Below are 27,985 nucleotides of genomic sequence, written 5' to 3' on the forward strand. Positions count from 1 at the left end.
GCTCTGGCGTTTGCTCGAGCAGCCACTACGACCAATATACAGCCAATTCCAGGCTTACTTGATGCAACCTTGGAGGCCCAATACATCATTCTGGCCCCTCTGACCACTGCCTCCGTCGCACACGAACGCCTCGCCTTCTCTTCACCGTACACTCCATTGGGTATCCTTGATCCAACCCTCGTTGGGGAGAATACGAGTCGCCCTGGAATCGAAGTCCTGGTCTTCCTTCCGGCACTACACCTGACCCATCTACCGGGAAGCCACAGGCTCCCCCCCCTCCCTCTTCTTCCTCCTCCCCAAATCCAAGTCGCCGTCCATCCACCGACCTTGACTACTCGGCCGAGATTCTTGTGAGACTACAGCTTTTCCAACTGCTTGTTTCAGCCAGTGCCGCAGTATCCACAGATAAATCGAGCCTTTTCCTTGACCGGTAGTTAATAGCGTGGGGTGGGAGGCTTCGGTTGTGGGCGCACCGACCATACCTGCGCATACAACAACTAAACACTCTGTCATCAGCGGTCTAACACACGGTACAAGCCGTGTAACAGAGGCGCAAGGTGGTGTGGTCCTTACGCGCAAGGATTTGGATGCGTTGTAGCAAGTGGCAGCTGGGCCAGCGGTCATTGTGTGCCGCCATCTTGCTCGTGTGAGAGCAAGAGCCATTGCAGGGACCTACAGGGGTTTAAACTTGAGCTCAAGCAATTTGACCGCATTAACGGAACCATAGGCCCTGGGCCTATATAAACCTTGCCGAGATGCCCAACGAGGTGGAGGACAATAGTGCCGATTTGTCGGACCATCTGTCTGATAATGAGGAAGAGAACGAGTCCCCCAACAAGGACGGCGACAACATGACTGATACCAAGAAGAAGTATGATCCAAAGGATCCCCAGCGACCAAGGAGAAAGAAGGCTCGCAGGGCCTGTTTTGCGTGCCAAAGGGCTCACTTGACATGCGGTAAGTTCCTACGCTGTGAGCTGTGACATGATTACACGACTTGAACCTGTCCTGTCGACAGTCATCCTTTCACAAGCTACACCCGTCAACCCCATGTCATACAGGTCCAGACATCTTGTGCCGTTGCTGACAAGAGCGTATATAGGTGATGAGCGGCCGTGTAAGCGCTGTATCAAACGAGGGTTGGCCGACGCTTGCCAAGACGGCGTGCGTAAGAAGGCCAAATACCTTCATGACGCGCCGCCTGAAGCTCTCCGGCCTGTACTGGGACCCAACTATGATCCAGAAGCCGAGCGTGTTCGGACCAATGGCCAACGCCAAAACTCGACTCATTCCGACACTGTATCGCCGGTGACTGGAGGCAATGGCTTCCTTGCCCCAGGCAATGGGCCGTCGTTTCCCGTCTTCTCAGCCGCCGCGAACCAGCCGCAAGTAGGCATGCCAGACAGCCTACCGTTCAACGCGCAAGCAACATCGGCCTTTCAGACCAGTCCAGCAGCGACTGCACCTCAGATGGACAATATGATGCAAGGGAACTCGATGGACTTCAACGCCTTGTTCGACCCCAGCAACCCTGCGTTGTACAACTTTGACCTGGAGGGTCTCAACTTCGGCAGTCAGTACGCCGGGTGGGAGTTTGGCATCCTGAATAAGATGGGCCTGGCGGCAGAAACTCCGCCGCGGGAGAACTCCATCTCAGCGACGCCAACAACCGAGGCCAACTATGCCTCCTTGTTTGGCAATGGCCCTAACCAGCCTTTTGATACCATGATGACTGGGAGCGACTACTCCGGAGTTGACTCCACCACTTCCATCTACACCCAAGGCAATCTGCAGCACGGATTGCCACATGCATATGCTATTGCGGCAGGCCCAAACAGTCTTGCCAGCCCCAGCACAGATGCCACTGCGAGTCCACAGGCAGCCCTCGACGGGTCGCCGCATACAACATTCAACAACTTGCCGGGCGTGGTGAGTGCAGGCAGGATGAAGCCTAAGCAGGACAAGATGTCCCAAATCCTGATTGGCAAGAGACGAGACTCTGCTTCCGTTTATGCCAATGTTAAGGAACCCTATCCCTACACCGCTGGGTTCCACAACATGATTTCGGTTATCAAGCACCGCCTGCCAGTAAACAAACTTGTCATGATTGCGAGATCATTGGGAGAAATTCGTCCCTCCTTTATCGCATGTACCAAGGACCTGACGAGGGAAGATTTGTTGTTTATGGAGAAGTGTTTCCAACGCACCCTCTTTGAGTTTGACGACTTTCTGCAACACTGCTGCGCGCCGACAATTGTGTGTCGACGCTCTGGAGAGATTGCTGCCGTCAACAAGGAGTTTACAGCTCTCACGGGTTGGACGAAAAATGTGTTGCTAGGCAAGGAGGCGAACCGAAATGTTTTTGTCGGACCAACACCATATGGGTCGGACGACGGGACTGACGGCAGCACACGGCCTGATGCCACAACGCCGCATCTCAAAAATGCCACTCTTGAACCGAGTGGTGAAAGACCTCAGCCTGTTTTCCTGGCAGAGCTACTAGACGACGACAGCGTTGTTCAATTCTACCGCGACTTTGCTCAACTTGCCTTTGAAGACAGTCGAGGCAAGGTTCAAAGAAGCTGCAGCCTGAACAAATACCGGACACAAGACATGTTGGACGGCAAGGAGACGCCGACGCACAGAGACCGGACGGGTATCCTGAGCAGCCGTGTCACCAAGATTGACAGTGAGCATGGCATCTCGCGGATTGAAAAGGATGGCAAGGTCAACTGCACATATTGCTGGACAATTAAGCGGGATGTATTCGACATTCCCATGATGATCATAATGAACGTAAGTTGACAAGGATGGCCCGTGGTACAATGGAATGCTTGCTAACAAAGGCAGTTTCTGCCACGGTATTATCCTAACCAAGAGCCACACCAGCTTGCTGTATAGTCGATGGGTGGGTGCTCCGTACATAGCTGCATGGATGGTGTTTTTTTTTGGTTTCTCATTTAATTTCTACATCTTGGACTTTTATCTGGGTTGGGTATTTTGAATTGGGACTCGGGGCTGGTCGGATTTCAAACAGAAAAAGGGAATTTGGGCGTCTGTGAAACGGTTCGACAGGCAGAGCCATGTCGAGGAACAAGAAAGAGGTAGATGCCTAGATGAGTTTTACGATACCCGCCGTCTTGTACACGCCGTACACGTCGTATCATACAAATTGCTGCACAAGCATATATGACTTTTATTCATTGTTTATCTCTCTATCTATGCCAAGTTTACCCAAATGTCGCTCTACAAGAACCCGGCGTAGCTGTCATTTTTTCTCTTTTTATTTTTCCTTGAAAAAATAATTCCAGCCATCTAAATAGTGCCAAGTTGCCCATGCTGTCAAACCAAAGCGCCTTGGTATCGTCCAAGCCGAATGCAACCCCCAACCCTCCCAAAATCCATCATGGCATCTCCATGCTGAAAGTAAAACCGTCAAGTCAGACTGGTCAAAGCGTCTAGAGCTCCTTGAGCAACCACTCGGCCCCGTCGCCCACACTCTCCGCCTTCCACGCTTGCCTGGCCAGGCTGCTCTTTGCAACCTCGCAGTCGAAATTGATGTCGTCGATGAGGGCCTCCAGGCTCTTGTAGTCCTTTTCCTCGCGGATGAAGCCCAGGATCAACAGCCTCATGTGGGCGTCGTAAAAGTCGGCGGTGAACCCGTGCAGCACGTGGACCTCGGCGCTGCGCACTGTGTTCTTGTAAAACGGGTTGTAGCCGATGGACATGACCATCGGGTAGACGGAGAAGGAGGCGGGCCCGGGGGAGGAGGAGGAGGAGGAGGACGCCGGCCTTTGCGGGTGCCCCGCGGGTAGGTTGAGCGACGCGTAGCCGAAGTAGACGCCTGACGGGATGGAGGATATCCAGGGGGTGAGGGCCGAGTCCACGGGGAGGTTGGCGGTGGGAATGCCGAGCTGCGGTGTTTGTTAGTCCCCCCGGTTGGGGTTGGGGAGAGGCGATGACTGAGGCGGACGAACCTCTTTGGAGCCTCGGCCGAAGCCTGAAATTACTTTGCCTTCCATTTTGTAGGGGTACGGCGCCGAGGGGCCGCTGTCTGGGCCGACAATGGATGGACGGCCGGTTGTCGCCATGGCGGACTGCGTGGTGCTGGATGGGGCTTTGTGCGGCGGTTTGGTGCGCTTTTGGACGCTGATGGCGGGCGGAGGAGACGAGTGGTCTGCGCAACTCGACGTTGGTAGTCGGCAAGTCTACGGGGATGGAGGGGGCGCGGGAGGGCAGGAGGCTGTGAGAGGTGAGGTTCGCGATGAGGTTGGTGAGTGACGGCATGTATTACTCATGCATGCGTCGTGGAGGGGCAGGAGCGTCATGGCGGGGGCAGAGGTGGTCAGGGTCAGGGTCCATCCGGCTAGTAACCAGTTCCATCTGAAATCGGCAGCCAATTATTACATGTGAGTGATGCGACAGGGGGCGTCGCTGTATGACATCAGGTCTGAGATGCAGATGCGACGCTAGGTCAATGGGCTGCAGAAGCCGGCTTATACGAGCGTGGCCTACACTGGGCAATGGAAATTGGAATGGTTGATGAGGGCAGGTATGCCATGTCTCCTTGGCCCTTGTACTCCCCAAGTTCTAATCTCGTGGCGATTCTAGTCACGTCGATACGGAATGCAAGCCACGGACTTTGTTACTCTCACGTCGCTTTGAGGACATATATTCTTGAGGGAAAAAAAAATACCTGGGCTCTCCAACACACAGTAGACGACCTGTGGGTTCAAATGGCTATTACAGACTGAAATCCCAGCTCTTTCAAGCTCTTAGCGTGTAGATCCAATACGTACTGCGATATCAGTGGTATCATGATGTACGCCGCTATGGTGTCTCTCTCTATAATGGTACGGCCCGCGGCGGGCTTGGTCTTGCCCTGCTCCCTGGGCCGTTGCGCTTCTGTATTCATCTTCGACCCTTCTTTCGATGTAGACACGCGCCGTCTCTTCTGTTCTTTCCGGCGGCTCGACGGGCACAATCCTCTCTGTTCCAGCCCGAGGGTTGACAGGTGAAATATATGGCGGAGGGGTCGGTGCGCGCAACGGAGGCTCCGAGTTTGTGCTTCTTTCGTCACGGGAGGTATTTGCTGGGGTTGTAATCGGCCGTACAATTTTAATGCGAAAGACCAACCAGCAGAGTCCGATTACAACGAGAATCAAGACGATTATCAAGGCAATAGTCTCGTTGGGTTTCATAATGTCCTTTTGTTTTTGGTCTTTGGCGTTGCCGTAGTCTACGCAAGTAGACGGTATATTCACTGGCGATGGCTGTAGAAGACTTAGATGCAAAGACTTGGTGACTTTGTTCGTTGGATGAGGACCAGAGTATGCTGGTAGAAGATGTGACTTACAAGCGCAGCGGTCGGATATATCGGTTGACTGGGACGGGCCTCAATGATATGATGGATTAGAATGGAACGATGAAGACGAGTCTTTCGGGATGTGAGCTGATTCAAAAGGCGCCCTTGGATCTTGAATAATATACGAATTAGGACTTCCCGTATGGCCGACAGGAATGCTGCTACTGCATATTTGAACCTGCCCGTCAAGCTTCTCAGCCGATGGGAACGGGGTTACAAGTAAGATAGTCTCCATGAGAGCTCCCCCTTAAATTCAAGAGGCTTACAGCCATTAGGAATATGAAACATTCTAGAAAGCATCTTAAAGGGCTGTCTGCTGGATGTATCTGTTTGCTATGGCCTAGTTGAGTTCTTCGCAAGGGGAAGCGATAAGCCACGAATTCCAGCCAACCAATATCCTGGAATCATAAATAGTAATGGAGGACTAAAGAAAAGCCTTCAACTGGCCATCAGCTACTCAGTATAACAAAAAGACGCCTTGGTAAATGCAAGGTTTGTCATTCCTCGCTTTTGGACACAGCAAACTCGCTCTATGCTAGGGCAAAAACAACATGAGGCTGTCCGCGGCTGAGATAACGATGGCGTGTAAAAGGGCTCAGTTTCAGTGGAAATTACTCTCCACCTCAGGGATAGCTACTGCGACGCAATCTATCGTCTCGAGACGCCCACATCCTGAATGGTTCCCGTGTTTCCCAAGCCAGCTCTGCTCTTCCATGTATGCACCGAATTGAACTTGATAGAGCCAAGGTGACACATCACTCTGACTTTGCGCAATCTCTTGTAATACATTTCACTGTCTGGTCCTTGTTTTCGCAGCAATACCTCTTTAGAAATCTAGCCAAGATGGCCGTTCGACGTGACCGACTGTGTTTGCAAACGCTCATGTCAACTTGTACGACTTTTGTGCTATTTTCAAGTTGGGCAGATGCTAGTTTCCTTGAGTGTTCTTCACCAGCGTCTTGGCACCTCGTCGGCCTCGTCTATAACAGAATTGTCTCATATTCCCGGTGACTTTGCAAACCCGCGGCATAGAACGCAGATAGTTCTGCTATACCATAACTCTCAGTTCCCACCACAAGACTCCAAGGTTAAGAACTTGGTGAAGCGAAGCCCAGAGAAGCGAAAAGCCCCGGTCGATAATCCTCCGATTCTCAATAGTCATATCCAGCAAAGTATCAACGACCTCAATGGTCTGTGTCGTGGGCAGCAGCTGATGCCGTGGCTTCGGTGCCATAGCCACCGTCTCGCCGCGTCAGAGTTCCATCATGGGCTCCGTATGGAAGAGAGTAAGGCCCATGTTACCAATGGGGCATCTCACTGCTTACTACCGAGTCTCCTTCTCAGCCCATCCGGCGAACACTAGGATTCCCTGGCTTCTCTAGCTTGGCCACGCCGGAAAGACTCACATTGCACAGCCTATGGGCGAACACCGAGCTTAGCTCCAAAATGATAGCACAAAACGACAACCTCGGAGCAATGATCTTTAGGGCACTGTCGCTTTTGTTTGTTGGAAAATGATGCTTTTCGGTCTATTCTTCTTCTTGGGCGAATCTTGATGACGACCTGACCTGGCTCATGGGGCCATGGCAGGGCATCTAGCACGATGATATAGATACCGTTGCCATCGGAGTTTACTCGTCATGTAATATTTATCCAAAAATAAAAACTAACTGTAAAAGATTGTCCGTTGTCCTAATCTACCCTGTCAACTGGTCCTGCCAACTATTCACGGGCCCGGTATCGTATCATGGCCAATTCTACCTTGCCTACGCACCCCAGAAACCCCCAACTCTAGCCAAACCCATTGTTCCCTGCCCCCTTATTTGGCGTGAAATACATGGTCTGAGGTTGCGCCGTGGCAGGATAGCTCGGTGGTGGCAACGCTGCCGGAGGGGGAAATTCTCCTTGCTCAACGTCCTTGTTTTTTCTGCGTTTGATTTTGATCAAAACGGCAGCGAGGACTGCGAGGATGACAACAATGACAATCGGGATGATGACGACTTTGATGGCGGCTTTGGCTAGGCCCATGGTGTCTGTTGTGTTGCTTGAGTCGGCGAATTTGAAAGCAGTTGAGAAATTTCAAAGGGTATTTGTGTACAGAGTAAATGAGCTGGTAGAAATGGGTAGTCTGGCCTTGTCTTTATGAAGCGGCTGGTTTGCTTTACACTAGGTATTTCAGATTACCCCAATCTCTCTCGACTTATATATCTCCTGTCGGCAATGCTTGCCGAGCCCCGTCGAGGCAGTGCTCCGTTGCCGCTGTCATTTCCGTCTGTTTCCAACACTCTTTGCAAAAGACATGTCCAATCACATGGCCCTGGGGATAATCCGTCCCTTTTTGCGGGCATGGTCCGAGGCGCCTTCTCCCGCGGCGCTTCGTCAACCTTTCTTGTTGGTCCATGTCAGCTATATCACCTCCACAGCCACATTCGGCCCACACTATCGCGAGCCGTCCGTAGCTGCATGGCACTTGCATGCATGGAGTTGAGTTAGGGCTTTGATTGGTCGCTTTGCTGTTTGCTGTCTTTTTATTTGCCATGTTTCGGAATACGGCGCCAAGGGACAGCGCCGTTGGATGCATCTGGTTGCCAGCCTGCTAGGTAGTAGTTTGTTGCTTCTTTGTTTGGCGACGCGGCTTCAAGGTGGCAGCGACATCTTGGCAGGTCTCGGTATCAAGGTCCAAGGCACTGAGGGTAAAAGAGCGGCGAATCAACAACTGGATGGCTATTTTTCCAAGTCCCAGACTTGGCAGAGCTGTACATGTGCATGGATCGACAGTGAACTCGGACCTCTGATATGTACAGTTCAAGATGTATCTGCATCGAGATGCCACACACCAAGGGCTGACGAATACTACGTGAGTGCGGCATGACCACTGGAACGCTGCCGTGAGCCAGAGGCTTCGCCGCACGGTGATTGTTCTCTATGTCAGAGGTGTAGGCTGAATGCTCTGCCTGCTCTTGAAGCCATTAGTGGGCTTGCTGACGTTTACGCTGTTCTGTCGACTGGTAGCTTGCGAATGCTATCCCGCATTCTATTGTTCTTGTTTCAGACTATTAGACGAATGTGTATGCGAGAAGGCAGGGTCATCGTCCGTCAATCGTGACTTTGATCCCCATCGTCGAGGTACTCGTCTGGGCGAGATGAAGATGCTAGGACGCAGAGAGATAGATACCTAGATGAGAGACTAGAGACAACAACACAAGAGGTATGCCGAACGCAAAACTTGTTGATAGATGTTGTGTGCGGCAATTGAGTTTTCGGGGTGAGTCACTTGCCCGTGAAGTATATTTTGCTTTAATGTAGTGGCTAAGTCTATCGCGAGATAGGCTTTACTGGCGCGCAACGACGCCGCGCCATGTCTAAGCCATGAATCATAATTTTGTTAGTTGTTCACGTATTGTGATGCGTGTTTATACGCTGATTCCTTTTAGTATGTCTCGGTTCTTTGGATAAGTACGACCAGGCACACGGTGTTTGTATAGTTGGGCCCTACCTGATGCAGTGCTGGCACGAATATTGGGATAGGTTGGAGAATAAAAAAATTAACAAGAGACCAGCAATCAACTTGCGCGCCATTAGTAGGGGTCTGGCTGGGCGATGGGAAGGTCGATTCAGAACCTAAACTGTAAAAGAATTAAATAGACATTTCGCGCGAAGTGCACCTCAACGCTATGGTCATCAAGATGATCACTATCGCGGCTTATCGAAGTCTAGAAAATACGTCCTTTGTTTCAACACGGGGCCAGGAGTTCCTGGGTAGATAGATTAGTAGGTTAGGTAGCAGGGAAGGACATCGGTATACTTGATTAGATCTTTCCACCGTGCGCTGGGCCGTCTGCCCATCAAAAATTGCGATGTCACCAATACCGTGACGATGTTTTGACGAAAGAGGCATACACTTGGCAGCATCGCTTCCCGACTGTGATGTTTGGACAAATAAACTGATGGGCTGCATGTTTGATGCGGCAAGCCGTCTTGGAATCACTAGCGCGTTGATGCGATTCATTGTGCGGCACCTGGGAAGAGTGAATCATACGGGGTCGGCGTGATTGAAGCTGTTTGCAGAAGACAAGATGATGAGTTGATGGATCACTTGTTGGTGCATCCTCGATGGTGTGGACCTTGTGGTGCCATTACGCGTTTGCATAAGTTGACATGTAACTTGACCACCCGGCACAATTACTAGGTATGCAGAAATAATGCACAAACCGTCAACGCCGCAAGGCTCCTAATGCTTATAATGACTCACCCCGAATCACGGCTGTCAGGCCGAATTACAGTTGTGAGGCCGAATCACGGCTGCCAGGGCCTAAGACCATTATGCGCCCCCGCCAATTCACGCTCAATACATACATATACGAAGGAGGTCTGCATCAAAGCTTCAATCACTTTTCTTTGGCAAAAGAACCGAGAGCCCAGTCACCGACTAATCTTGTTTCTCAAGTCCCCAGTCTCTAGTATCCGCCATTCACCCCATTCAAAAGAGTAACATACATACACGTACTCCGTACTGGCCCTGAAAAGCTTCGTCCCCGCTTCAGCATCAAATTCTTCTGGTTACACCAACCATGCTCTTTACCAGTGGTATCACCTTTCAACTGCAGCTCGCTTCACTCTAAACATTGGGCGCCAAATCCAACCCAACCAGGGCCGTATCTTTTGGCTGGGTGCTCTCCAATGATATGAAGCCTTCCCCGCACACCAAAAGCCTCATTGCCTCGAACCTCTATTTAGCAGCAGCGGCCACGCAACTAGTGTCCTCAATCGTTTTCTTTTTTCCGAACGACGCTCCTTACCCCTAGTCAGACGGCTTGACCTGCCACGCGCGCTAATATTGATCGCCTACGAACGATACGATAATGTCTGATCGAGGCGGACGCGGTGGAGCCTATCGTGGTGGAGGTGGCGGACGCGGTCGAGGAGACTTTCAAGGAAGCTTCCGAGGAAGTAGAGGAGGTTCGGATCGTGGTGGCAGAGGAGGTTCAGATCGTGGTGGCAGAGGAGGGTTCCGAGGTGGCCGTGGAGGAGCACCGCCGAACGAGTCGAGATCTAAGGTTTTCAGGTACGTGAAGCAGTGCACTGCTGCCCATCTTTACGGCGCTGACCTGTCCTCTACAGTATCGATGGGCGAATTCCCAGTCCCGACCAAACAGTCACGGAGCTCGAAAATCGCATCATTAGTCAGCATGAATCGGCTGTCAAGGGACTCACCACCAAAATGGGTGCCTTGACTGTCCAGCAAAAGTCGACCAGTCCTGATACTTTCCCCGAGAGACCAGCTTTCGGGTCTAGTGGCAAATCCGTTGTGCTTTGGGCAAACTACTTCCCCGTCCACTTCAAGATTCCCGTCTTATACAGATACGTGCTCAGGGTTACCGAAGAAGTTTCCTCAGCTGCTAAAGGCAAAGAGAAGACCGAAGTAAAGGATGTTAAAGGCCGAAAACTTCATCTTGCCATTGAGCATCTTCTGAGACACTTCGCCTCCGGTGATAAGAGCCGAGCCCTGGCGTCTCAGTTCAAGGACCAAATTGTTTCGGTTAAACCACTGGATTTACACAAAAACCCCATCACTATCAACATTCCGTCCGAGAATGATGATCGCGAGCCTGATGTCGTCGACATCTTGATTGATGGGCCCACGGAGATACGTATATCTGACATGATGACGTACACGCAGACTATGGATGATCACGGCGATAGGAACACTTATCCCAAGTTCCCAGAGATGATTGACGCCTTGAATATGATTCTCGGTCACAACGCTCGTTCGAAACTAGGTGAAATCACAGCTATTGGCGGGTCACGTTTTTTCCCGTTCAATAAGGACTCAACCACCGCCAGTCTCGCACAGGACTATCACACGTTGATTGCTGCGCGTGGGTTCTTTCAATCAGCTCGACTGGCTACTGGCCGCCTTCTTCTGAACACCAACGTCACTCATGGTGTTTTTCGAGTTGCCGGCAAAATGGACCAACTCATGAAGTCCCTCGCTATTCAGCAGGTGGCTCGTGATGATCACAGATTGAAGAGGCTTGTTGGTGCCTTTGCCAAGTTTTTGCCCAAAGCCAGAGTTTGGGTGACTTTCACCGTTGCCGATGGAACCAAAGTCCGCAGGAGCAAAGCTCTTCAAGGCCTGGTGACCAAGATAACAGCGTCAACTGCTGAGGGGCCCAACCGTCCAACAATCAACATGGATTATGAGTATCCGGGGCCTAAGAATGTCAGGTTCTGGCTTGAAGAAGAAAGCCGTTTCATTTCTGTTCACGATTACTATAAGAAGAGTAAGCTATTCTTCCAGATTGCCTCGTAACTGCTGATGGGTTGACTAAACTAACATTTTTCTCTAGAATATGGCATGACACTCCAGGACTTCCCTGTTCTGAATCTCGGTACTCCTAAACGGCCGTCATTTTTCCCGGCCGAAGTAATTGAGATCCAGCCTGGTCAGAGTGTTAGAGCAAAGCTTACTGGCGAAGAAACGACCGCCATGCTTGCCTTTGCGTGTCGCACCCCATATGAAAACGCGCTGTCTATATCTAGCGACGCCCGAAACGTCCTCGAGTACGACGGCAATGAGACTCTTCAGAAGTTTGGTGTTACTGTTGACAAGAATCTTGCTACTGTCAACGGACGAGTCCTCAACGTTCCGGCCGTGGCTTACATTGATGCTACTAAGAAAAAGATTTCTGTCAACCCTTTCAACGGATCTTGGAACATGAGGGCCGTCAAGGTCGTTAAGAAGGGCGACATGATTTCTCGATGGACATATATGAATTTACTCTCCCGAGACACTGATAGGCAAGTCGGTCTTGAGACCATGGAAGACTTTGCCAAGTTCATGGCTAATGACCTGGGCATGAACATCGCCAAGTCACCTGTTCGGCTGCCCAAGCATTTCATGACCAAGGATGGAGCCCTGTATGGCCCAGGCTTGGTAAACTTTTTCAAATGGGCTGAGGACAACAAAATCCAGTACATCATGTTTATCCTGGGCCAGAAAGACAGTGGTGGGCTCTATACTAAGATCAAGCGCCTGGGAGACTGTGTACACGGCATTCACACAAGTTGCCTCGTTGCCAAACACTTATTCAAGGAGAAGAACTTTTCCTACTATAGCAACGTTGGCCTCAAGATCAATCTCAAGTCTGGTGGTGTCAATCACAAGCTTACCAATGACTTTGGGCTTCTAAAGGAGGGGAAGACAATGCTAGTTGGTTACGATGTCACTCACCCGACAAATATGAATGTCGTAAAGGGCAACGAACCCCCTAGTCTCGTTGGTCTCGTCGCTTCTGTCGACCAAGATCTTGGCCAATGGCCCGCTATGGCATGGGAGCAAAAGTCCAAGCAAGAAATGCTTGGTAGCACCCTTACTGATGCATTCAAGTCCCGCTTGAGCCTGTGGCGAGCCCATAATAACAAGACACTTCCTGAAAATATCGTTATTTTCCGCGATGGTGTTTCAGAAGGCCAATTCGCACAGGTCATTGACCAGGAATTGCCCATGATCAGAGACGCTTGCCGCCAGACATACCAATCTGGCAAGCAGCCAAAGATATCAATCATCGTCTCCGTCAAGCGGCATCAAACGAGGTTCTACCCAACCAACACGGAAGACATGTCCCGCTCCGGTAACGTCAAGAACGGCACTGTTGTCGATCGCGGCATTACACTCGCTCCGTACTGGGACTTTTTCCTGACCGCACACGAGGCCTTGCAGGGAACGGCTCGGCCAGCACACTATACTGTACTGCTGGACGAGGTATTCAGGTACAAGTACGGCGAACGGGCGGCCAACGAGCTGGAGCGCCTGACTCACGAGCTCTGCTACTTGTACGGGCGAGCCACCAAGGCTGTGAGCATTTGCCCGCCAGCCTACTACGCGGATATAGTGTGCGAGCGTGCTCGTGCTCATCGTCCGGAATACGACGTCAGCGACGTTGAAAGTGTCTCGACCTCTACGTCGTCAGAGTCATCGGGTGCGGGGAGTATTAGGCAGGTCCATAAGTCGTTGAGGGATACTATGTATTATATCTGATTGAACTGGAAATTTGCAGACATGACAGCATGCATGCATTGGGTAACGTGGAGAAAATGCAAGACGGCTTATTTCAGGAATGAGATTTGGGCGGGATCGAAAATGCTGGTTTGCATTGGAAGCGAGGGCCTTGAGTTTGAATGATTACGAGAAGAAAAATTGACTTTTTTTTTTTTTTTTTTTACAATTTCCATCGTATCTTCCATTGATCTAATATGATAGTCTTTAGCTTCGTTCTAGTCTATGATTAACGAGACGTCTACAAGTACAAGTCGATGCCCAAGCAGGCTGCCTACATCTTGGCCCTTGGCTTGTCTGTGACGCCGAGGTGTTTCTTGAACTCCTGAGAGATGGTTACTTTGTCGGCATTTGACTTTTTTGCCCATTCTTCATATTCTGCCTCCTCTACGGCCCAGATATCCAACTCCTTTTTAAGGAAATCCGCGGCATGCTGGGCACAGAAACGGGGAACTTCCATAGGGATAAGATGCCCGTACTTCTCATGCACAACCTCCTTGACCCGACCGGAGGCGACGCCACCGCTGCCTCCCAAGCCAGTGCCTGTGGTCTCCGTTCTCGTTTTAACGTCGGCATCGCTAACGACGTTGCTCTGCCCGCCCAAGATGAAGACGATGCCAGGGCGCAGACTAGGCATGCGGATGAAGGTGTTTATCGCCTCTGGCCGGTAGAAAGGATACATGGGGTATTCAACCTTGATGGCGGTCCCGGCGTCAGGCATCCATTTGGGGTCAATGGCGTTTTTGCCCTCGGCATCAAACGCGGGCCAGCTAGGACGTAGAAAGGTAAAGACTTCCTGGTGCTTGGTGGTTGCCAGCACCACGTCCCCGTTTGGATCTGGGGTGGTATTGTGCAGCCCGTACTTGATCCATTGCTCCAAGACGCGCGGGTCCCAGGCTTGGTAAAACGGAGCCTTCTTGAACAAGGCGGCGGCAGCCTCCCGCGACGGCCACCGGTCACGCCTCCCAACGCTCGCGGCGGCAGGACTTGCTCTGAAATCCATGGGGCGGCTTGTGTGATAGTAAGCAATAGCAGGATCCAGGAGCACCATGCTGTGGAACAGACGCGGATGCAGCAGGGCGGTATAGCTGAGGACGTTTGCGCCAAACGAATGCCCAACGGCGACCAGAGGACGCGGCATACGGAACGTGTTGATCATGTGTAGGATGTCTCGAGAGTAATCATACCAAGAAGCTGGATGGCACATGGCATTATCAGTCGGAGTATTTTGGGGCAGCTATGCCATGTCGGGCAAAAGATACTCACGATCATTGCCCAAGAGACCTCGTTCCTGGTTGAGGATACCACTTTGGCCCTGCCAAGCACAGTCGGCAAACCAGACATTGCGGATACGCACGCCACACTTGTTGAGCTCTTGGTAAAGGTCATTGAAGAATGGTTCATAAAGTTCCTGACGCAGTAGTCAGCCCTGTGTGATGATGGCTGGCTATTAATATATGGAGATGATAGCTCTACTGCGTACCTTAGGGAAGCCGTTTGCATGGGCGCCAATCAAGGTTACGTCACCTCTCTGGGGTGATGGATTGTCTTTGGGAGTATATTGCTTGACGTGTAGTTTTAGCGCGGTATCTTGTGAATTGGCCGTGGCATAGGCGAACTCTCGGATGTGAGAGGCGTCGATGATGTGCTCCTTGACGTTGAACAACGCTGCGGCCATGTTGTGTTTGGGGCCTTGGCAAACGGTTCTCGGTCTGTAAGTGGCATCAAGTGCCACGGACACAAAGAGACGTGTTCAGGTGGCGTGCAAGAATATGTGCGTGCTTGGCAAGCTCGTAATTGCACAGGATGATTGGGGGGTTGTTGGTAGTGCAAGCGTGACTGATGCGTGGAGGTCATGATGATTTATATATAGGTGTCGTAACTTGATCTAATTGATCATCAGCTTCAGCCGAGGTTGAAGTACATGGGAGCCACGGTGGAGCTATTGCCGTTACCCGTAAGCGGGTACATAGTATATAGGTACCTTCCTGTGTGCTTGTGCCAATTGCAGATACTTACTCTGTAAGTCCCCCAGCACCCCGCTCGCCGTGGTCCAGGTACGGAAGGAGTATCCCGCTCCCTGTCTTCATTGACCCGAACGGCTGGTTTCGAGAAGCGGCTCCAACCTCCATCTGTCTCATTCATGGCGCATCTTACGCGAGAGCGTCGGTCAGGTCATGTAAGCCATGCTCGACCGATTTGCAAACTGGAACTGTGAAAATCAAACAGGCGTGCTTCTTTGTGAAGCCAAAGACTTATTTGGCTTTGATCTTCCATCACGATGATGCTTTCAACAACATGCCTACTGGCCGAGACACATTATACCTCACCCCATACTAAAACCCTGCTTTATTTCGACCAGCAGCGCCAGAATCGTATTTCTCACAATTTGCTTGGTACAAGTATCGTATGCGGCTTGTATTTTATTCATTTTATTTCTTTTTTTTTCCAACGGTGCTGCGTATCCATGGTTGTCGTGAGTCGTGAGTCGTGAGTCGTGACCCACAACGCAGCCCAGACATCGAAGCTTCCCATCCAACATCAGACTCTGACCAGTTTCCATCCTCACAACGCAAATCTGTCCCTAACTCTCGTAATCTCTAATAATTCCCGGTACCCTCGCCACCGGCTCACCTCTCCTCGCGAAATGACACCACCATGACGTCGCACTGTACCTGAACAATGCCACCCCCCAAACTCCTCCTCCTCACAGGACCGCCGCCATCAGCAGCCCTCACCGAATCCTCATGCTCAATACACAACTTCGAGAAGCCCTTCCAAGACCTCCTCGGGCTCCCGGCCGCCTCATCGCACAGCCTCCCTCCCCAAACACAATACACAGCATGGCGATCGCTACCTCTGGCCCGGCAGCCCCTCCACACCGGCTTCACCCAAGCCCACCACCTGCAGCGTGATGCTCCAAGCAGCCCAAGCTTCTTCACAACCGCCGACACCACCACAACCCACGGGTTCGCCACAGCGCCAGACCACGACGGAACCCAAGACGTTCTCGCGCAGTTCTGTGAGCAATCCCTCGCGGCGCACAACTCCAGCGCCGCCCCGGACCTCGACAGCTTCGACACGACTGAAAGCGCCTCCTTCATGACAACCTCGCTGCTCTCAGAAGACGGCCAGCCCGCGCCGCCCGTGCCCGTGCCCTCGCACCTATCTGACCTGGAGGATGTGCCCTCCGCGAAACAAGTCACCTCCCTGCAGCCGCAGACCATAACGCTCAACCTCATAGTTGGCGTGCTGTCCGTGGCCCAGCCGCGCACAGTCACTACGAAATGGGGCACCGCACTGTCGCTGATAGAAGTCCTCGTGGGGGATGAGACGGCCGCAGGATTCGCAGTGACGTTCTGGGTGCCCGTGGACAAGGTGGCCGAGAGCGACGCTGTCCAGCTGCGACGGCAAGACGTGGTGCTCATGGAGAACGTGGCGCTGCACGTGTTCAGGGGCAAGGTGTATGGACAGAGCCTGCGAAGGGGTTTGACGAGACTGCACCTCCTTTGGAGGGCGGAAGGCGGCGGGTCTTATTCCACGCGGAGTCTGACGAGGGCCGGCGGTGACAGCCCGCAGGTTGGTAAGGTCCGGGTTGTGAGGGACTGGGTGTTGCGGTTTGTAGGATTGGATAGGACGGGGAGGAAGAGGAGGAGGGGCGTTGTAGATTGGGATAAACCACCAGACCATACACAATGAATTTGGATACCGAAATTGAACTTTTTCTTCTTTTCTTCTTTCTTCTTTTTTTCTCGTTTATTGTGGCAAAGAAGCTTTCTACATGTATCTTGTATTAACGGCCGGTGTGCTCTGTAGACCAACCTGTACTAAGAGGAGATGACTACTTCTAGGACATCACACGCCAATAGGAATCATATGATTCCGCCCCAGGGGGAAAAGTCCAAATTTAAACAGTTGCCGATGCAGCAGTCTCTTGCTTCTCCTTCTTCCTCTTCCTCCCGTCAGGACCGTGCTTCACAGACCTCCATTCCAAACCCAGCACCGCCAAAAACGCACAGCCTGCACACGCCACGGAGATGTAATACGTGTGCCTCAATCCAATCATGTAGGCCTCGAGCACTTGGTCCAGGGCGTCCAGGCGGCCCATTCCCTCCAGGACATGCTTAATTTGGGAAGCGCCGCTGTTGATAAAGACCTTGCCGTCGATACCAATGTTGTCCTTGGCAAGGGTGTCAATGAGCCCATTCTGGAAGAGTGTTTGCGCAACAGCCACGAAGATCGCACCGCCGAGTGCCTGGAAGAACTGCACACAGGCCGTGCCGACGGGAACCATTTCCTGCGGGAGCACCGTCTGCACGACCAGCACGCCGATTTGGAAGCCGGCCCCGATGCCGAGACCAGCAATGACCTGATAGCCGAACCACTGGCGGAGCGGGGTGTCGACGTCAAAGGTGGTGATCATGCCAGAGCCGACGGTGTAGAGGATCATGCAGGGAATGATGACAAAGTTGTAGTAGCCGATGACGGAGATGAGGCCGCCCGTTATGATGGAGCAGAGGACCGTGGCAAGCAGGAGAGGGAGGATCTTGATGCCGGCTTGGACGGCGGATACGCCCTGGATGGCTTGAAAGTAGAGAGCTACCACGGCGTCAGCCCGTCATGTGCCCAACTCAAACAATGCGTGTGACTTACAGATGTAATAAACCAGGGGGAAGAACCCGGCGCCAAAGAAAAACGCAAACACCATAGCGCACAGGGTATTCCTATTCTTGAAGAAGCGAGGCGGCAAGGTTCCCCTGTCACCCTGCCAAAACTGGATGCCAACAAAGACGGCAATCATGAGTGCAAACCCGACAAAGAGGCCGATGACCTTGGAGTCGTTCCAGGGATAGTCGGCCCCTCCCCACTGCAACGCAAGCAAAAGACACACAATGGCGGGGATGAAGACGAAGGTGCCCAGCAGATCCAGCTGCAAGAGACGCGCCATAAAGGTCATGCTCTCGGTGTCAGATGTATTGCGGTTAACGTGGACGAAGAGCGCGACAATAACCATGGCGATGCCTCCGATGGGGAGGTTGATGTAGAAACACCATCGCCAGGAGACGTTTTCCGTGAACGCGCCGCCGAGAAGAGGGCCTGCTACAGAGGCGATCCCCCACATGCCGCCTATGAGTCCGAATACGATGGGACGTTTCTGGAGAGGCACTGAGGTACGATTAGTGGGATGAAGGCATGAGCATGACGATTGGGGGCGGGCGTTTGGACTGGCGACTTACTTGAGAGTGAGAGGATCACGATGGAGCCAGAGAAGAGACCAGCAGTTCCAATCTATATATAGGCTCTGGGGTCAATTTTTCACTTTTTCCCATCATTAGGCTGGGCCATGAATAACGACTTACACCCGCAATAGCTCTTCCCACGATAAACGCAGTCGAATTGGGCGCAACGGCAGTCAACAAGCTGCCCACTTCAAATATAAACACAGCGCCGAGATACACCAACTTGACATTAAACAACTTATACACGGCACCGTACATGGGCTGCAACGCCGTCGTCGTAAGCAAATAGGCACTTCCGTACCAGCCCTGGCGGGAACATGTCCATTAGCACTCCCATCTGCCGACGCGATTCAAAGAGCAACTTGTCAAGCGGCATACAATATCCTTGACGCTCTGGAACTGCGTCGTGATAGCCCCCAGAGCAGGCGCTATAATGGTCTGATCGAGGGCAACCAAAAACACGGCCAGACACAGCGCCGAAATGATCAAGACCAGCTTAATTCCATGTGGATAGTCGGGACCGCCATCCTCACTCTGCTGGGCCTTTCCATCGGTGACGCGGTGGTCGTCGCGCGGGCGTGTATTCTCAGTTGGCGAGGTGATTCCAGAATCAACTTCCGTCTTGTCGGTAGACAGACGTCCTGGTTCGGTCGAGGCGGTCAGAGTCGCCATAATGACGACTTTGCACTGTCTGCGCGCAGCTGAACGGGCTCTGCCGTATTTCCTCAGCAAGTGGATGTACACGTATATAATATATACTAGATGAAATCTGAAATCTGAACCGCCGCATCTTGCAAAGCCTTATAGCACTGTGCCATGACAGCTGCTGCCTGATTCGCACTCATACGAAAGACGAGGCCGACCGTCACTAGGCCTATTGTTTGACGGAAGGGCGCCTCCAACTCATGCTTCTGGTGAGGCTTGCTGGGCTGTACGTCATCCAGACATTTGCGTCGTTGAAATGCATCTCCGATGCCCCCAAGCAAATACATAAGCTGCGGACTTGAGCGATTGCCGATGTCCGAGATGTGGAGCCTGCGACAGCCCAATTCATCTAGGCAGCCAATGGTGGACAGTATCGCAGTCGTTCACCACAGCGGGGAGTGTCAAGATCTTGAGGATGGATAAACTCACAGCAGCAAGCCAGATCAATGCCCTGACACAGTTCGTCAGACCCACAGGGCTGAAGGGCTGAACATTGAACCAGAAGTCTGCAAGTTGACGCTTGGCCGCCCGCTTGGCCTACCCACGTGTAATTGACGCGTTATGCCCGAATCCAAGCACGCCAGTCTGCCACCAAAGACCGAATGTTGTACCGACTCCGAATCGCTGTATCATCACTGCCTGTTCTGCTCAGCGTCGGTGTGCGAATCTCCGATGCTGCGTCTGATGACGAGCTTGACTGATAATTTGTACTTCTCCCTCCCTCCTTGCGCACGACTTGGCGCGGACACCCTGTATATGGATCGGAAACCACGCGTGATAAATCTTGATATTTGGTATTGGCATTGCTCGCCATTCAAACACCGTCTAACCCGCGGGCCAAAAGCCTGAGTTTTGCAAAATGAAAAATGAAATAAAAAGTAAAATAAAACCACAATGAAAATGCCTTTCAGGTCTCTTTTGCCCCCCTTTCCGAATCTTTGCTTCCATCCCCAGGTACCCATACCAGCAGCCCGTCTTTGTCAATCTTCATGCCCTCCGTGGGGATTATACGCAGCACCTTCTGGAAATACTTGTCGCGTACCACAAGACCCGGCCGGATATAGTCTCCCTGAACAAATGGCAACAGTCTGTACCTTGCTGTCCTTCGAGACATTGGTAATAAGTTGATTGTCGTCTGTTTTGCACCGGAAAACCCAAACATGTCGCTGGGTTCCATGCTGAGCCCAAACGTGAGGAAGTGATTTGATGGGTTCTCAATGGTAATGTCCAGATGAAGCATGTTAGTTGATGCCGTAGGGTTGGAGTACAGCGCCGATGCCAACACTCTGGGTTCCGTCCCCAGTACGAGGTACTGTCCCACTGGCAAGGCCGTGACATTGGCTTGGCCATCCACCGGGGCCGTCTTTCTCTTCCATTTGATAACAAATGCCAAATCTAGAGTGACAGGGTGTCGATCGTCGAGACTCAACTTTTGTGCCACGAGGTCAAACTGTGCCTCGTGTATCGTCTTTGGAGGTATAGTAATGCCGTCGCCGGCCACTTCAGGTTGCCGCGTCACCGTACATCTAGCCCCTCCCACGCAAGATACAACTTGCAGTTCCATTCCCAAGACCGTCAAATCTTCCATGGCAAACGATGCATAGTGACATACCAGACACCACTGCTGCGCAAATCCTTTTGCCGGCGGGGCCGCTGTCTCGCCCTCCGTGACCAGGTGTAATCCCTCGTAATCGAACAGACTGGGCCATGGCTCTGGGTGCAGTCTCGGTAACAAATCGTAGTTCGCCTCGAATGGCCCCACGAGGTCCAAAGACAGAGACAAGACTTGTATAATTGGTGTTGCAGTATCCGACTCTAGATGGTAAGTTGCTTGAATATGAAGATCGTGTGTTGTAGGCGCCGTTGTAGGATCGATAGTCAGCTTTAATTCGGCCACTGCACCGCTAGAAATGACACCTACAGGCACTCCCAGCGCCTTACTTTCGTCTTCACCGGTTTCTCCATTTCGTTCATGTTCTCCAACCTGCAGCTTAAACGACGGGACTGATTTCCCGTACAACTGTACGTCTAGTTTGACATTGGCCGGCTCCTCCTCTTCATTTCGCAATTCCACTCCAAGTTCCACCGTTTCGTTCGTGTAATATTGGCCGGAAGATTCAAGCAGGCTAACTAGAAGCTTGGGTGGTCGTGGCTTGATGTGGAGTATCCTGGCGTCGGGTCTCAATTGGCGTGGCCTGTCTGAAGTCTTGATATACCATCCAGTTACTTGATCAGTGTCTCTGAACGACATGGTATACTCAATGTCAAAGGATTTATGCTCATATGTAACGACGACTGTAGACGCCTCGGCCTCTCCTGACTCTCTCAACGGAAATGCCATTTCAAACACCCTTTTTTCACCGGGCTTTATTGTCAAATCGCAAGTTCCGCTGAGTGAAGATGGTAAGTCGCCCGGTCCATCAGTTGAAAACTGCTCTTCCAGCGCCACTTCCGTAATAAAAGAGCTCTCCTCCCCACTTGAGCCATGTCGAAGCAAAATAGGTTTTAAACTGCCTCCAAACAAAATCTTTACAGAAGAAAACGATATCGGCATAGAGTCTGCCATGGCGTTCGAAGTTAACGTAAATTGGGCTAGGCACTGGTCGCCTGCCTTGTTCTCCTTGCTTCTGAACACGAAACTTGACGAAATGAGGTGTGATGATGAGGCATCCGAAAGCTGAATCGATGGCTTCTCTTCGATTGTTACCCCGTCCAGCGACTGTGACAGATCGTAGCGCCAGTGTTGCCGCTTTGAAAACTCTGATAACAGCCACATTAGCCCCTACCCAAGTAAGACTGAGGCCTTGAAATATAAGTCTGCACTTACTCTTATTCATCAGCTCCCAGTCCGCGGCAACGACGAGATCAGCCCGCCCAATTTCTTTGGCTGCCCGGCGTAATAACCAACACAGGTCTTCAGATATATCCAGCCAGTTATCAGCTCGGTATGAGCTGCTGTCCCACACGGGTTGCAAAATTGCTACCACCTCCTCCCAAGAACCCAATGTAGCCATTTCCTTGGCACATTCTAATGACAGCTCTGCGACAATCCGCAGCTGACCCCGAGCTTCAAACTGAGTCCGAGAGGCAATAAGACAGTCTATTATCAACTGAGCGTGGCTAACACCGCCATCTCCGCTTAGCGGGTTCTCTTGATAAGGCGGAGGGCACATATAAGTGTCATAAGTGCTCTTCGCAGATTTCGCTGACGCAGATTCGGGTGGTTCCCTATCTTCATCTGGTATCATGTGAGCGAGGGTGCGTCGAGCAGTAAGATGCCGTGCGGCCATGCGATACCAGTAGCCTGTATGATGTAGAAGCTCCCATGGTTGTAATCGCTCGCCCAAGACTGCCCGTTCAGGGGGTAGAAATATGGTCATCGACGCAGGAGCCAAGCCAGATACCTCAATTTTCTCCATCAAATTAGCCATGACCATTGCCCACCTGGCCTCCCAGGCCTGCCAGCCATATGTATTTGTGCCTTGCCCTCTACGATCCACAAGGTCACCAATTCGATCTCTGTGCGTTTGCCATCTCCTGACGGCTAGACTTGTATGTCCCATCCACAAATGTAGTCGTAGGCACCGGATCGAGATGATATCGGCCAATTGTCGAGCCTCATTCCACCGGGAGCTCCAACTCGGAATTATGTCAAACACATCCTGCCCTAGTAGGATCTCGTAGGCCTGCTCAAAGGATCGGATCGCCGCGTCCAACTCCTGGCGAAATTCTGCCAAAATGGCGGTCTTCATGTCATATCGAAAGTTCCAATCAGGCAAAGAAAGAGTATGCGATGTCCCAGATGTTGGTGGTATCGTCGGCTGCGGAGCAATGCCACGCGATCTCTTCTTCCTTGCATGCCGACCGAGATCCCTGTAATATTCAACGGCATTTGAATACAGAATAGCAAGAATACTATCAATCTTTCGTTTCAGCTCGGCGGGGGACTCTTGTGTAGGTATATAGAATATGGACTTGGGGTCTAGCGCGGTTCCTTTTCGAATACTCTCTAATCGGTCCTGAACCTCCTCTGTAAGAACTGCTGTGCCACTATCTTGATTGCCAAACAGAATTATCGCAACTCTGGTCTTGAAGCCGGATCGAGCTAGCGTAGCTTTGATCTCATTAACGTCCAACTTGAGGCGGTTGTCATTGGCTAGCGAGTAGAAACAGGCGTATATGCTAGGGACGAGATGCTGGTGTTTCTTAATCCATCGCGAATCGATCAGGCCGTCGGGATATAGAGCGGACACATGAGATAGCGGGGAAAACGGAGAATGAATAGTCGCACTAGGATCTGGAGGCCCGACAGAATCAGGTATTATCGTTTTCCGAGGCGGCAGAAGGTATGACTGCGTTGCGCGTCAGCACCCAAACACTTCGAAGCGTTGAGACCGCTCACATACCCTTCCCACTGTCTTGATCCGAAAGCGATAGGGTTCGTCCCGTGGAACCACTGCCCAAGACGTACCCCTGGCATCAATTTCCTCAAAATACGTCTCCAACAATTGCGCTTCTCGACCTTCGAGTGGTGGCAGGTCCGACTTGATCAACTGCCCTTGGGTGCTCAACTCCCCTTGCAGGTCGAGCTCTGGCTCAGCCGAGTTCAGGCCCGAAGCGACCAGGAATGGAACATTATGATCCAAACTGCCTGGGGGGTACCCATCCATTGTGCAGATTCCCAATGCCGGCGGACGTCGCTCGTTGGTCCGCTTGCAAGCTGGCACGGGAGAGAGCTTCTGGAGGTTAAAGCTGATGGCGGGTTAATCATGCACATGTGCCCCTCGCGTGGGGACAACATTCGGGAGTTGTTGTTTGGGTGATGTTACTCACTATACTCTTCACTGGGACGAAGGACAGACCTGGGAAAATGATTTTTCTCAACACTCTAAAAATAGCAACAAATATAACTAATTACCACAAGGGTATCATTTATTTCAAACACGCGCAAGCTTCATGATTGTGTAAACAAGCAAATATCCGTGTCAAGTACAAACGCAAATACGTACCTACCTGGTCCGTACACTGTGTTCCACGGAAGCTGTCAAGGTAAGCTCACAAGCTAACCGGATCGGAACAACGCCCACCGCCGAGCCACCGCGCCTGTGAAATTTCAACGACAGCGATGACCATCTCATCAACGTCATCAGAAAGCCAACAAATCCCCAGCCCACGTCTGTTCTCGAAATTTCAGTACCCGACCTTCTCCGGACTCAGCCTTTCTCCCCTCAACTCACAACCCCGGCTGACAATGAGACCGACCCAAGCCCTTTCCGTCGGCCGCTATCGCCATCTCAAACTTACCACCAAAGACGTCGGCAAGGGCTTCTACAAGGGAAACAGAACTGGCTCAATGGGTCGCCACACCAAACACGGAGGATACGTAATCGAGTGGAACAAAGTCCGGACATATGCTGTTCCCCCAAACCTGAAAGACTTCAAGGTAATTTCAACTGGCGCCAACGCCGCATATTTTCGAACAAGAAGAAGCTAACTTGAACAAAAAATACAGCTTACGCCGTTCGTCAGTCGCCAAGTTCGAGAAGTACCTGGTGACTACAAGGGTCTGGAAAAGGGACCCCAAGATCCGTATTTCTATGTTGAGCAGTGGAAACGCTACAATGGCGTGGACTAAGGCTGCTTCGGAGCCGCGTACTCGAGGCGCGAAGGTGATGTGCTCATAACGAACCAAGGGCACCACGAATGAATCGTGAAACAGGCGATTAGAAGCTGGCGAGAAGCATAGGCTTTCTCGTCTTTGTACATATACCCCAACTTTGTAACACTATGCATGACGGCCGTGTAACTATCGACATCTCTGAACAAAATGGACAGGATAGGCTTCCTCTGTTTGTATTTTTATTCGCCGATTTTTCTAAAATTCAAATACAAAGCGAACATTAAATTACAAACGCCTACGCTTTGGTTTCATGGGATATCTGTCGCTAAATATAATGCTTTGAAGCCTGCCCCAGTCGCGTATCCTCCTACTGCATCCTCCGTATCTGTTACTTGGAAGCATCTGCTTCCTTACTCTGCTCTGGCTCCCTGACCTGAGGAACTTGATCCCTTTCAGAGTTCTCAATGGCTGGCCGAGTGGTTCTGGCTGCTAGCATCTGCTCGGCTCTCGCCTGATCCTCCGACTCTGGAGGACCAGATAAATCCACGAAAGATTCCTGTGGACTCATAGGAGGATAGCCCTCTCCTGCAGGGGTCATTGCTGAGGTCAATGTTACCATGCTTGCTGTTTCAGCATCCTTCTTAAGGCTAAACGGCAGTGCAATACCGTCTATATACGGACGCTTTCCTGCCACTCCAGTTTCAGGGGCGTAGTCGGGACTCAGTCGTCCGGGATGAGTAGCTTCTTGCTCCTTGCGTTGCTCAATTAACTGTGCCACGGGTGTATTCTCGTCCACGCCAGACTCCTCTGTTTGATGCTCATCAATGACAGTTCTGCGACGAGACCTACTTCTGCTTGCAATATCCGGTTTTGAAGATTCGAGTTGTTGGGATTCAATGTCTTGATAAGACCTTGCCCCTCGCCCCTCATCAACGTCCACGTCCTGTGATTCGGGTGTCCTATCGGCTTCCTTTTCGCGCTCAACGGTGAGCTTGTCATGCTTGGATCCCCAAAATGACCAAAGCGCTAGGCCCATGCTCCTGGTTCTTTTCTTCTCGACAATGTCTGATTCGATTAACCGTCTGCCGGCGAGGGCTGTGGGTGGGGGGTTCTCCCCCGCTCCAAAGTCTTGGAATCCTGTCACCATGTCCTTGATAATCTTCTTGTGCACTTTCATTTTCGAAGATGTATAACGGCTGTCCCATTGTCCTCTGGTCTCTTGCCACCGTCTCACGGCGCCCTCCATGGCTACACCGATGTTAGAAGAATTCATACGACAGCCAGGAAGTTCTGACTCCGCAGCCAATGGAAGAATTGCACCGTGGCGCGTGATTCGTTGTCGAACCATGTGGTTTGTAAAGTGCGGCAAGGGGTCGCCAGCTTTGCCAACTTGTCCAGGCTCTTGCCGTTCAGCTTGTCGCTCTTCCCCTTCCCTGTGCTGAACATTCTGTGCAACATCTGTATCGGAACCTGACTTGGAAATGACTGAGATATCATCATCGTCCAGAATGTCGATGCCTCTTTTCTGAGCCCTAGCCAAAGCCCAAGCACCAAATTGAGCAATAGACCTATACATGAACTTGGCGGGCCTCGTGAAACTGAGTATGGGAGCAGCGTGGCACAAGTCGTCCCATACCTGCAGTTGAACATCTGTGGGCTTGTACTTTTCCAGTAGCTCAATTTCCTCTTCTGAAAGGGTTTCAACTGGTCGTGTATATTTCCTGGGATTAGCACATTTGTGGGCCAGATAGACTTGTTCGTCGCGGAGAATCTCGCCACCTCCAACCATGATTAACAACGGGGGCAGTCCACCTAGAGTCGTTTGCATGATAGGGCTGACAAGAGGATGGTCCAAGAGGGCATTTGTCGTGTATATCTTGTGTTTCGTTAGCACGGTGTTTCTGTTGCTCACTTCCCATATTGGCTCACCTGAATTTGGTCTTTGATAGTTACTGATTTACCATCCATACTGACAGTCAAATACTTGGTCGGCCGGGTCGCACTCGCCGCAGAATCCCTCGTGCTGTCTGTATTTGTGGATTCGCTATTGGTAGGTTTTGAACTACTCGCCCTAGCAGAAGGTACTCTTGTACTGTTGCTGGCTACCGTTTTGTTCGCTCGCTTGACTGCTTCCCCTCGTAGTATGGCAATGTCGTCATCATTTGGAGGAGGCCAAGCTCGAGAAGGTTTGTGATGGAAACCAGACTGCGGGATGTAATCAAAAGGAGCATCGGCAGCAGAACTCGGGAATGAGTGCATGAGATCAGCCCATGGACTGATGAGAATACCGCCAGCAGGAAGAGGAACACCCCGGTCTCGCAAGACGCAAAGCATGGACAGTACCATCCCTCCACCGGCAGAATCGCCCGCCAACAGTATCGTGCTCGAGTCTTGGACTGATATCAAATACAAGTATGCTGCTAAACAGTCCTGCAGTCCACATGGAAACGGAAACTGTGGTGCAAGGCGATATCTCGGAGCAAAGACTCTGGCTTTCAATTTACGTGCATGGCGCTGCAACTGGTATCGGTGCTCATCGACGCTTCCAAAGTAGAAAGCGCCCCCATGCACAAATAACATAACTCGCCTCCCAGGGTCATCAGTTGCCTTTCTTGCATTGTAATGAGAGCGCATCTCAATCCATTCCGCCTCAAAGGTCGACTTTGGCTTTCTCCATTGCCACCATTGTTTACCACCGACCTGGGCGATGCCGTCTGGTCCCAGTTGGGCTTGAATTAATTCCGCTGATCGGGACAGAAATTCATCTGATATTTCAACGGCGTCTACCCTTATCCATTGGGGATGAGGAACCCATTGGGAGGTGAAGGCTTGCAGCTCTTCTACGGTGTGGTGTGAAGCAAACTCCAAGAACGATCGCATCAGATGAAGGCCCTCATCGTATGATAAATGCGCCGTCGGTCTTTGTTTCAGTGGCTTCCGGTTAAGATACTACAGAGTGTCGAACCTGGAACATTAGTCTCCGTTGCGATTCAAAC

General features: G+C 51.6%; 9 protein-coding genes across 9 annotated transcripts; 4 read left to right on the plus strand and 5 right to left on the minus strand.

The window, feature by feature from the left end:
- Window positions 1-755: 755 nt before the first annotated feature.
- On the plus strand, window positions 756-2,901 carry MAA_02194 (Zn(2)-C6 fungal-type DNA-binding domain protein; the record flags this gene model as incomplete). The annotated part of the gene is made up of 3 exons (XM_007820192.2): window positions 756-957; window positions 1,103-2,796; window positions 2,851-2,901. The coding sequence occupies 3 exons, from the start codon at window positions 756-758 to the stop codon at window positions 2,899-2,901; spliced, it is 1,947 nt and encodes a 648-aa protein (XP_007818383.2).
- Window positions 2,902-3,458: 557 nt separating this feature from the next.
- MAA_02193 (Riboflavin kinase) lies at window positions 3,459-4,091 on the minus strand (the record flags this gene model as incomplete). Its single annotated transcript, XM_007820191.1, has 2 exons — window positions 3,459-3,914; window positions 3,978-4,091. 2 exons carry the CDS (start codon window positions 4,089-4,091, stop codon window positions 3,459-3,461), a joined length of 570 nt encoding a protein of 189 aa, XP_007818382.1.
- Window positions 4,092-10,227: 6,136 nt separating this feature from the next.
- MAA_02192 (Stem cell self-renewal protein Piwi) lies at window positions 10,228-13,406 on the plus strand (the record flags this gene model as incomplete). The annotated part of the gene is made up of 3 exons (XM_007820190.1): window positions 10,228-10,430; window positions 10,487-11,649; window positions 11,716-13,406. The coding sequence occupies 3 exons, from the start codon at window positions 10,228-10,230 to the stop codon at window positions 13,404-13,406; spliced, it is 3,057 nt and encodes a 1,018-aa protein (XP_007818381.1).
- Window positions 13,407-13,698: 292 nt separating this feature from the next.
- Window positions 13,699-15,102, minus strand: MAA_02191 (prolyl aminopeptidase; the record flags this gene model as incomplete). The annotated part of the gene is made up of 3 exons (XM_007820189.1): window positions 13,699-14,618; window positions 14,691-14,835; window positions 14,908-15,102. The coding sequence occupies 3 exons, from the start codon at window positions 15,100-15,102 to the stop codon at window positions 13,699-13,701; spliced, it is 1,260 nt and encodes a 419-aa protein (XP_007818380.1).
- A 1,004-nt stretch (window positions 15,103-16,106) lies between these two features.
- MAA_02190 (Nucleic acid-binding, OB-fold protein) lies at window positions 16,107-17,123 on the plus strand (the record flags this gene model as incomplete). Its single annotated transcript, XM_007820188.1, has 1 exon — window positions 16,107-17,123. One exon carries the CDS (start codon window positions 16,107-16,109, stop codon window positions 17,121-17,123), a length of 1,017 nt encoding a protein of 338 aa, XP_007818379.1.
- Window positions 17,124-17,331: 208 nt separating this feature from the next.
- On the minus strand, window positions 17,332-19,336 carry MAA_02189 (major facilitator superfamily transporter; the record flags this gene model as incomplete). The annotated part of the gene is made up of 5 exons (XM_007820187.2): window positions 17,332-18,023; window positions 18,078-18,590; window positions 18,662-18,713; window positions 18,785-18,970; window positions 19,043-19,336. 5 exons carry the CDS (start codon window positions 19,334-19,336, stop codon window positions 17,332-17,334), a joined length of 1,737 nt encoding a protein of 578 aa, XP_007818378.2.
- Window positions 19,337-20,276: 940 nt separating this feature from the next.
- On the minus strand, window positions 20,277-24,039 carry MAA_02188 (uncharacterized protein; the record flags this gene model as incomplete). The annotated part of the gene is made up of 3 exons (XM_007820186.1): window positions 20,277-22,129; window positions 22,197-23,721; window positions 23,776-24,039. 3 exons carry the CDS (start codon window positions 24,037-24,039, stop codon window positions 20,277-20,279), a joined length of 3,642 nt encoding a protein of 1,213 aa, XP_007818377.1.
- Window positions 24,040-24,620: 581 nt separating this feature from the next.
- Window positions 24,621-25,004, plus strand: MAA_02187 (50S ribosomal protein YmL27; the record flags this gene model as incomplete). The annotated part of the gene is made up of 2 exons (XM_007820185.1): window positions 24,621-24,812; window positions 24,882-25,004. 2 exons carry the CDS (start codon window positions 24,621-24,623, stop codon window positions 25,002-25,004), a joined length of 315 nt encoding a protein of 104 aa, XP_007818376.1.
- A 373-nt stretch (window positions 25,005-25,377) lies between these two features.
- On the minus strand, window positions 25,378-27,869 carry MAA_02186 (acetyl-hydrolase; the record flags this gene model as incomplete). Its single annotated transcript, XM_007820184.2, has 3 exons — window positions 25,378-26,865; window positions 26,919-27,385; window positions 27,494-27,869. The coding sequence occupies 3 exons, from the start codon at window positions 27,867-27,869 to the stop codon at window positions 25,378-25,380; spliced, it is 2,331 nt and encodes a 776-aa protein (XP_007818375.2).
- Between the last annotated feature and the right edge of the window lie 116 nt (window positions 27,870-27,985).

This window comes from Metarhizium robertsii (genome assembly GCF_000187425.2).
Source record: "Metarhizium robertsii ARSEF 23 chromosome Unknown MAA_Scf_1, whole genome shotgun sequence".
In the NCBI taxonomy this organism is placed as follows: domain Eukaryota; kingdom Fungi; phylum Ascomycota; class Sordariomycetes; order Hypocreales; family Clavicipitaceae; genus Metarhizium; species Metarhizium robertsii.